This window comes from Elephantulus edwardii, unplaced genomic scaffold (genome assembly GCF_000299155.1).
Source record: "Elephantulus edwardii isolate Elephantulus edwardi_28Jun2011 unplaced genomic scaffold, EleEdw1.0 scaffold00065, whole genome shotgun sequence".
Lineage (NCBI taxonomy): Eukaryota > Metazoa > Chordata > Mammalia > Macroscelidea > Macroscelididae > Elephantulus > Elephantulus edwardii.
Genome location: NW_006399815.1, coordinates 13,027,440 through 13,038,111, shown reverse-complemented (window position 1 = coordinate 13,038,111; position 10,672 = coordinate 13,027,440). Strand labels below are relative to the sequence as shown.

General features: G+C 36.7%; 1 protein-coding gene across 1 annotated transcript in view; it reads left to right on the top strand.

Annotated features, from left to right (window-relative positions):
* LRRK2 (leucine-rich repeat kinase 2) overlaps positions 1-10,672 on the top strand; it is a 244,601-nt gene that overhangs the window by 30,749 nt on the left and 203,180 nt on the right. The window contains exons 5-6 of the mRNA XM_006888199.1: positions 3,650-3,784; positions 10,068-10,202. Coding sequence (XP_006888261.1) covers positions 3,650-3,784; positions 10,068-10,202 — 270 coding nt within the window. The remainder of the gene's footprint in view (positions 1-3,649; positions 3,785-10,067; positions 10,203-10,672) is intronic.

Genomic DNA, 10,672 nt, shown 5'->3' with positions numbered 1-10,672 from the left:
TAAAAGATATTTATAATTTAATAGGTAAATTATTATAACACACATAAGAAAGTCATCATTGGTAAATAGAAAACAGCTAAATTTACCTGGAGAATTTTAACATAAATATGAACTGCCAAAACAATAAATCATCTCAGTTCCTTCCTAATGATTATTTAGCAATGTGGCTTATTTAATATTTTTGTGCCTCAGTTTTTTTACTCTAAAATGGGGGTAATGATTTGGTGGTTAATAAAAATTAATTATGTTCTAGTATTGTGCTGCAAACAATGCCTGACGTCAAGGATTAACTAGTACTGCTCCTTATATTCTGATACTAGTGTTTTTATTGATAGAATAGGCACAATTTTTGTTAGTTCTTGAATTTTTTTTGTTGGTTTGCTTGCAAAATTCATATATATATTGTGTTTCATACCATTTTTAATTCACAGTATGTTTCATACAATCATTTTTATGCATAATGTTTTATAAAATTAATCACCCTTGAACCTTGTCCATCATTACCCTATCTTATCACCTGGGTCCTTCTCATTTCCTTCTCCCCCTCCGTCCACCCACCAATCTGTGCAACCCTTTGGTTTCACCCCTACCAGTCCCCAATCCTCCCCACAAGTTCCCCAAACATGTTTTACTATTTAGCCTTCTATTTTTATAATAATGATCTTACGTAGTATATGTCTTTATGGGACTGCATTAGTTCCCACAGCATATTGCTCCAGCCTCTCCCAAATTATATAGTATTTTTGGAAATTGTTGCTCCTGAGTGCTGCATAGTATTCCATTGTGTGATGTAACACAGTTTCTCAATCCATTCGGTCAGTTGTGGTTGGACATTTGGGCTGTTCTTTAATTTTAATTTTGTTGGTTATCATAGTCAATAGCATTTGTTGGATGTCTTTAATGTTAGGATGGACAATCTCTAAGTGGTACAGCAGTTGTCTGTGTATGTGCTGTGCTGAATAACTTCGAGTTGCTGTGATGCTGAACACTGCCATAGTTGTGTCAAATACTATAATGGTTACCCATCATGAACTGTGCTTGGAGGAACTTTCAGATTGAGTCAGGTTTGGAAGCAGGAGTGGTATTATCTTCCTAAACCAGATGACTCTGGAAACTCTATAAACTCCATCAATATAAAGATGATATGTTAATTCTAGAATAGAGTTCAAGTTTTTGTTCATACAGTTGCTATGAGTCATATTAGACCTGATGACACTTAACCACTACTACGTGAGACTAGTATTATATTTTGGAGGAACATTCTTCTACTTTGTACATCATTCTTCGTCAGTTCTCTGTAATTTGGCTTTGCTGTGATGTTGAACCTTGTGCCATTGGGATGTCAAATGTCATCATGGTTTCCCAGTGTGGACAGTGTTTGGTGGAGCTCCCAGTAGAAAAACAGGTTTGGAAGCAGGAGAGGCATCCACTTCCTAAACCCCTTGCCGATGGAAACTCTATGAACTTGGAGAAATAACGATAATTGTAGAAAGACATTAGGTCTTTTGTTCATAGAGTTGCTATGCATAGTGTTCAACTTGATGACAGTCAACAACAATAACATGTTTGATGTAGAAAAGGCAGAGGTATTCCAGGCAGAGGATACAGCCAAGTCAAATGTAAAGGGATATTAATGAGTGTGTTTACCAAGGAGCAATGAGTTTATTATTATTGGAGCTGATGTGATTATAAAAGGACATAAGTTATATAAAATAAATACATTCTGCTTATGAAGGGTCTTGTTTGTCAGATGGATGAGTTAGAGAAGACCATAGAAAATATAAGGAATGAAGTTACCTGATCCCATTTGTGCTTTACTATTTGGGGTAAATTAATTATGTAGATATTTGATTTAAGCAGAACATTTAAGCAGTTGTTCTAGCATTCCAGGTGAGATATGATATGTACAATGAGATTCTGAACACAGTGGGAATAGATGAAACATAAAAGGAATTTTTTAAAAGGTAGACATGAAACATGTATTAATGAGTTGATTGAGGAAAGGAAGGGTTGAATAGACTTTGTTGTTCTGCTGAGTAATTTGAAAATGTCAGTATGTTATTTGATAATGAATATTTGATGTTGTCATAATTGACTATAGTGAGTTCTGGTGACCTGTTTACTAGAGAGTTGCACTGCGCACCCCAAAGTGGCTCCCCTTTGGTGGTTTGTTTCTACCAGAAGTCCTGTGAGAGAAAGATGATCAGTCTTCTCCTGTGCAGTTTATAGCGCAAGAAAACTGACTGACGGGTCAACGATGAGTTACTTCTGACTTGATGACAGTGAGGGTTTCTAAAAATTCTCTTTGGCAAACAACAAATGCTGGTGAGGTTGTGGAGAAACTGGAACTCTTATTCATTCTTGGTGGGAGTGTAAAATGGTTCCACCACTATAGAAGGCAGTATGGTGTATTCTTGGAAAGTTGAAAATAGAAATTTGACCCAGCAATTCCACTACTGAGAGTATACCATAAAGAAATCAGAACTACCACCCAAGGAGATATATACACACACCCATGTCTATTGCTGCTTTGTTTACAATAGCAAAGTGCCCATCAACAAACGAATGGATAGAGAAACTGGTATGTTCACACAATGAATACTACGCTGCCTTGAAAAATAGGAAACTCATGAATTATTATACAAAATGGGTGACCTATTCTGGAAGACATTAAGGGGGATGAAATATCTCAATCACAAAAGGACAAATACTGCATAATGCCACTGTTATAAAACAGGACTGATATTGGGAATGGGGGAAAACTAAGAAAAGAGGGCATAAATAATGTAGACTGCATTGAATAAGATGAGGAAAAGAACTGCTTAAAAGGAATATATGATTAGGTATTATTTGTATAACAACAGTCCAAAATAAGAGCTGCATAGTAAAGCGGACTAGGGTAGGGATGGGGAATTGTACAACAATGAAAGAATTCTTTTTTTCTTTCAAAGAGAAAAATTAACTGGGGGTGGGGTTGGCAGGGATGAAAATGTGCAACAATGAATGAATGGAAATCCAAGTTCTCTATAAACTTTCATTAAAATATCAATTAGATAATATGTATTTTTGATTGTTTTTAGATGCTGTTGAGTATGACTTATAGTGACTCTATGAACAGCAGATCTGAGTCCTGACCTATCTTGTACCATCCTTAAATCTCTTATATACTGGAGCTGATTGCTGCAGTCACTGTGCTAATCTATCTGGTTGACGGTCTTCCTCTCTTTGGCTGCGTCTTTTTTCTATCTTTGACTAAGGTTGTTGTTGTTGAGTGCCATTGAGTTGGAACCAAACTATAGCTGACCTTCCAGCAGTTCAGTAGTTGCACAGGAGGAGATTGCCTGAACACCACTGCCCCCTGCAAAAAAAAATTTCAAAAAGCAGTTTCTGAAAAATAAATAGAAATATGTTCCAGAGTAAGTTATATAGGTTTGAGATTGATTGAGAATAATAATGTTATAGTAAAGTGAACTGTAAATTCATCCAATTTATAAAGATTGCTAGTTTAACAGGCCTAACATCTGGAGCTAATTTCGTGGTTAATGAGAAAAATAATAAAAATAAACCATTCATGGCCTCCATGTGAAAATTAACACATTAAATGTTGAAGCATGTATTTATTTATCATCTATTTTTCTCTTCAATATAGGTAAAATCACTTTGCTCATACTGGATGAAGAAAGTGATATTTTCTTGTTAGTTTTTGATGCCATGCATAAATTTCCAGCCAATGACGAGGTCCAAAAACTTGGATGCAAAGCTTTACACGTACTCTTCGAAAGAGGTATTTACAAATTGGAAATTCCTTGTTTGTATAAAAAGAAAGGATTTCTAATAGGAAAAGTGAAACATAATTATAATAAAAAGGGATTTTAAAATGTTAAAATTTATTGACACATAGGAATTGTCATTTCCTATCTTGTGCCCATTTTGCAATTGGATTGTTTACCTTTTTTTGTTGAAGTGATAGAGTATTCTATAAATTTTAGATCTGAGTCCCTTATAAGTCATTGCCAAATATTTTTCCCCAATCGTTAAGTTTTGGTTTTTTTTTTTACCCTGTTGGAGTAGGTTTTTTATTTGTTGGTTTTTTCCCCCTTTGGGCATGTTATCAAGAGTGACCAATTTTGTGTGTGTGTGTGTTTTATTTAAACTGGTGTATTTACAACGTTCGAATGCACTGGTTTTCACTCTGGATTTTTTCCCATTTCCTTCACCACCACCCTATCAAATTGTACAATCCTATGATTACCCCCCTCCCCCCACCCATCTTAACCCCTCTGCATCTACCCTCCCCTACTTGGATCCTCATACATTTTACACTAATGGTTTTATGAAATGTTCGTTCTTATGAAACTGAGTTAGTTCTCTCAGTATAATGCTCTCCAGTCCCTCCAAGGGGTAGTAATTTACAAAGTCGTTACTCCTGTGTGCTTTGAATTGTTCCATTGGGTGAATGTACTATAATTTCTCAATCTCTTCGATTGTGATTGGAAATCTGGGCTGTATTCATTTTCTTGTGATGGTGACAAATGCTGTTGTGAGCATTGGTGTTCCAAATCTCCATTTGTGCCTCAGTTCCCATTTTCTCAGGGTATATTCCAAGCAATGGGGTAGCTAGATCATATAAAATTTCTATGTTCAGCTCTTTTGAGGAAGCACCAAGCTACCTTCCATAGTATTTGAACCATTTTACAAACCCACCAACAATGAACAATAGTTCCTCTCTTGCCACATCCTCTCTAATATTTATTGCTTGTTGTCCTGTTAAACTTTGCTATTGTTTCTGGAGTGAGATGGTATCTCATTGTGGTTTTGATTTGCATCTCCCTTATTGCCAATGATTTGGAGCATTTCTTCATGTGTCTGTTGGCCATTTAAATATCTTCCTGTATGAAAATTCTTTTCATGCCATTTGCCCATTTTGTAATTGGATTATCAGACGTTTTCTTTTGGAGGCCCAGGAGTATTCTTTAAACTTTTGTTATGAGACTCTTGTCTGAGATAGTGTTGTCAAATGTTTGTTCCCAGTTGATAAGTTTTCTTTTCACACTCTTGGCAAAAGTTTTTAATGTACACAGTGATTTAATCTTTAGAAGGTCCTATTAATCAATTTTATCCACTTCAGAGTATGCATTTTTGGATGTATTTGGCAGTCTCTTTATATTGTAGACTAGGCCTTCTAAGCTTGATCCCAATTTGTTCCTTATGAACTTTAGGATTTTGGGCTTTATTCCCAGGTTTCTGATTCATCTTGAGTTGATTTTTGTGAATGGTGTGAGATATCAGTCCTGTTTCAACTTTCTGTAGGTAACAGTCTAGTTTTGCCAGTGTTACTAGTTTAAGAGGTTGTTAGTTCCCCATTTGACAGGTTTTACGCCCTCATTGAATATCGGTTGACCGTAGCTAGTGGTGGTTGTTGTTGTTAAATGCCTTCGAGTTACAGGCGACTCATAGCGACCCTATGAAGGAGAGTCCTCAACTCTTGGGAGTCTGTCATTCTTTCTCCAGTTTCATAGGGTTTCCAGAGGCAAGCTATTATGGAAGTGGATGTCCCTCCTGCTTCCAAGCTTGTTTTAATTGGGGAGCTCCACCCCACTCTCTGTCTGCATTGGGTAACCAGCCATTAATGCATTTGACACATCAGTGTCACAGTGTTCAGCCTCACAGCAACCACAATTACCACTGTACGGCAACTTGTACACCAGGGCTATATGATCTAGAGGAATGTCTGAACAAAAACAATGAAAAGACAGACCGAGGGCCGCAGATTAAAAATCACCTACCTTTGGCTTGGTAGCATTGCCTCTGTCCACTGGACCAGCTGAGCTCTCTATGTTGATGTTATTGTTGTTAAGTGCCTTCGAGTCGCAGGCGACTCATAGCAACCCTATGAAGGAGAGTCCTCAATGCTTGGGTGTCTGTAGCTAGGTCCACTTCTGGGCTCTCAATTCTGTTCCATTGGTCTATGTGTCTGTCATTATACCAGTACCATGCTATTTTGCTGCTGTATAGTAGATTTTGAGTACAGGGAGTGCTATGACTCTCACTTCACTTTTGTTTCTCAGAAGTATTCTGCTTATTCAGGGGGATTTGATTTTTAGGAGATCTTTTTGCTGTTGTTGTTGTTGTATGTGCCATCAGTTGCTTGCAACTCATAACGACCTTATGTACAATAGCTCAGAAGCCTGGCCTGTCCTGAACCAGTCTCAGTGTCTCCAACACACCTACCCCCATTTTCATAGTTACTTTATCAATCTATCACATCTGGGGTCTTCTTCTCCTGCTCTGTCCCTCCCCTCCTTCTGAGCTTGATGTCTTTATCCAAAGATTGGTCCCTCCTGGCACGTGTGAGACAGAGCTTCTAGCCTCCAAGGAGAAACTTCATTTCTCCAAGAAAGACCCTCTCCAAGACAGACCTATTTTTTTCTAGGTAGGCCATCTATTTTATTCTCTCCTGTCAACAAAGACATGAAGAAATGTTCAAAATCCCTAGCTATCAGAGAAATGCAAATAAAAACAACTATAAGATATCATCTTACCCCAGTAATAATAATGAAATTAAGCAGGACAATAAACAACAAATACTCCCAAGGTTGTAGAAAAATTGGAACTCTTATTAGTGGGAAGGTAAATTGATGCCATCATGGTGGAAGGTGGTCTGGCACTTTTAAAAAAAGTTGGAAATAGAAATACCATTTGACCTAGCTATCTCTATCTCACTACTTATAGTGTTCCCTAAAGAAACCAAAGCCACGATGCAAATAGATGTATGCACATTCATGTTTACTGTTGCACTCTGCACAATAGCAAAGAGGTGAAAGCAGCTCAACTGTCCATCAATAAAGTAAAGGATAGAAAAATTCTGATGCATTCACACAAAGGAATATTACACAGCATTGAAAAACAACGAACTCGTAAAACACTACACAACATGAGTGAGCCTGGAAGATATTATGCTGAGTGAATGCTCTTAGTCACAAAAGGACAAATACTGCATAACACCACTGCTATAAAATAGAACTGATATGGGGGGTTAGGGAGAGAACAGGCAAAGATGGATAGATAATGAACACTACACTGGAACAGATGTGGGGAAGGACTGTCTGAAAAGAATGTATGAAAAGGCGTTATATGTATGACAGAAATCTGGAACAAGAGACTCATTACAAAATGGACTGGGAATGGGAGAAGATGGGGAAGGGAGGCAAATGTTCAACACAGGAGGAGGTAGGAAAATGTGCAACAATGAATGAATGAAAACCCAACCTTTCTGTAAACTTATGCTAAAATCACAATTAAAAATGTAAAGGGAGGGGGGGAAAGTATTGCTTGTCAAAGGTAACTAATGAATTAATTAAAATAAATTTAAATTAATGAATGAATTAAAAAATAGTATTTGTTATGGTAGAGAGGATTTCATTCATGGTTTATATATCTTGTAATTGTAGTAGATTTTCTTCCATTGCCTAACAAGGCATGTGTCACATTGCAAGTTAAATATGTGAGAAGTAAGATTAAATAAGAACTGTGAAACCACGCACAGATCAAGTTTGGGTTTAGTAGTTGAGTCATTGTTAGAGATTTTATGCATTGATACAGGTTCTGTAATTGCAGGGTTGATTGGTTAGAACCTTGATTTAGTCTTTCTAGCTTGATAAGGAAGTGGAGACCCAAAAAAATTACTTATGCAAGGAGTACTTTGCTAGTTACAGTGTAGTACAGTCACCAGTGTTTTTTGAGAACCTCCTTTATGTTCCTGTAACAGCTAATCATGGCAGAGGCTTAGGATAGATGATTTATAGGAGACATGTATTTCTGTTAGTTCCCCCTCTAGTTTGCAGCAGCACTAGTAATGGAAAGGTGTTAGTTGCCGTTGAGTCAGCCCAGACACCTGGTGAATTTAGGTACAACAGAAGGGAAGATCCCCTGGCTCATTACCAGCTTTGTGATCTTTGATGAATAGGCTAGATCACCTCATAATATTCTAATCACTGTCTTATTTTAAGGAGACTTAGAACACGTTACTGTTACTGTTAGGTGCCTTTCACTCATGGTAACACCATATGGTAGAATAGAATTACTACATGGTGCTTTTTAGGCTGTAATCTTTACTGGAGAAAATCATTAGATCTATTTCCTTAGGAGCTGTTTGGCTCAAATTATCAACCTTCTGGATAGCAGTCAACCACTTAACTTTTGTGCCTACAAAGCTCCTTAAACAGTTTATAAAAAGTCACAGTATGTTTAGGAAATAATGGATGAGAGAAAGAAAACCAGTGAAGGTAGGGTAAATTTGGTACTATAGTTTTATACACTTACTATGTGGTCAACCAGCCTCTGAGCTTCCTATTACACACACACACACACACACACACACACACACACACACACAAATAAGCCATCATTGATTACAAAGTTTGAGATAAAACCTAAATGTTTTAAGGCAAGTGGTCTCATGTGATATTTAAGACAATCCTTCCTAGGGGTTCCCTGGATGAGATGATAAAGTACATCCATCTTACAAGGAACACAAAGTACATTGCAGTGAAATGAGCTCCTTCAAGAGTCAGAGCAGAGTGCACCTGGTGCCCAGCTCTCTGATGATTAGTAGTAATGAAGAAGATTACTGTGAGTAGAGACTGGTTGTCCTTCAGCCTATCTTCTTTAATTGTTCTTTCTTGCAACAAAGCTTTTAAATAAGAGTTTGAAGTTTGACTTTCTGACAGAGCCTCTTGCAGATCTTCCGTATGGCACTTTAGGTTAAGATTCTTGTTTGTGTAAGAAGAATTGATGTCACTTTTTCACCAGTATTTTGTAGGCACCTTCCAGGATTTGTGGTGGTAGTGCAGAAAATGCTAAAAAGAAGAATCATATTCCGTGAAAACATAAATTGGGCTTAAAGTATTTATGCAGGTGATGAGTGCAGGGCAGAGAATTTCTGATTTCTCCAGGAGAAGAAGTTTCCCCAAGATTTAGAGGCAACTGCACAAGTTCATTTTCAAAATCTAAACGTATGCTTGTGCAAATTGTTCCACAAAATGAGAGAGTTTAATGATAACCTTCATTTATTAGTAGACTATATATAACCTTTTTATGTTATATAATGTGGATATGATTGGTATTAAGTTGAAAAGGAGGAGAAATAATGCATATCGTTGATTATAAACTCACAAAATCTGCATTTTGTAACATTTTTGTTAAGGAATTCTCAGACTAGACAAACCAGGTTTTATACAAGATTGTGAAGTCTCCTACCTCTAAATGACTACAAATTAAATCCATTGCATTGATAAAAAGGCTTTAATCATGAGAATTAACGTAATTTACCCTGGAAAACCATTAAACACAGAAGATTTAAAAGTATGACCTCTAGTCATTTACGAAGTTCATGACTTTTGAGTTGATAATTCAAGTTAGCTGGGCTGCTCTTTACTGTTTACTTATATGCATTTTCCTTTTAATTATAGTAATTGTTCCTTTCCTTTCTGAAACCCTTATAATGACTGTTCTATTTTCTCTAGAATTTCCCAAATTTATGTCGTTGAAATATATTTGATGAGCAACCTTCTCGAATGTCAAATACTGTCTAGGAGGAACCTGGGAGAGTTAAGTGCCCAGCTGCTATCCATAAAGTCAGCAGTTCAAATTAATTAGGGGCTCCTTGGAGAAGATACCTCATAGTCTGTTTTAAAGATTGTTGTTGTTGTTGTTAAATGCTGTCAAATCCACTGCAACCCAGTAGCTCTGTGGGACAAAGAGATGCTGATCTGCTTTCATGGAGACTACATAGCTGAGAAAATCGATTGACGTGGTTCTAGTCTGTCACATGAGGTAGCTGTGGTACGAACTAACCTTGGGTGTGTGACATGATGATTTTCATTCTAGTAGTTTTGTGTGCGCCTGTGTTTTGGCATTACACAAATCCTGAGGACTTTTCCTAAAATACGTTTTTAATTATATATTGAGATTTTTGTGTTGTCACAATTACTGTGAATATTTGTGAGTAATTAATAAAGTTTCATATCATTTTCAAGCATACTTAATATTTTGTCTCTCCTTTTTAGTTTCGGAGGAGCAACTAACTGAATTTATTGAGAATAAGGATTATATGGTGTTGCTGAGTGCACTAAAAAATTTTAAAGATGAGGAGGAAATTGTGCTTCATGTACTTCACTGTTTACATTCTTTAGCAATTCCTTGTAAGTAGCCTATATCTCTGTATAATTATAATAATATCATTATATATGAATTGTAATTTTTTTACAAATTTCTGCTTTACACAGGCTCTGGCATTCACAGGTTTACTGTACATAAAGGGAAACAAATTACTATGTATAATACCAGAGATTGTTAATGGGAGAAAATAATGTCTTAAATCACTATTTTTTTGCAGCATAATTTAATTTTTTATATTACATGCAATAGCAGTTTGGGTTTGTAAACAATATATGATGCATAATCTCGTTATATTAACTACTTGGCCTCCTTACCTGGTGTAAACAGATAAGCACTTGACTGCTTGATGAGAGTTTGATGGCTCAACACTACCCAGAGATGCTTTGGGAGAGATATCTGGGAATCTGTTTCATGGCCTTGGGAAACATATGGAGCAGTTCTGCCATGCACAGACAGGGTCCCCATGAGTTAGATACAACCCGATGACAGTTAA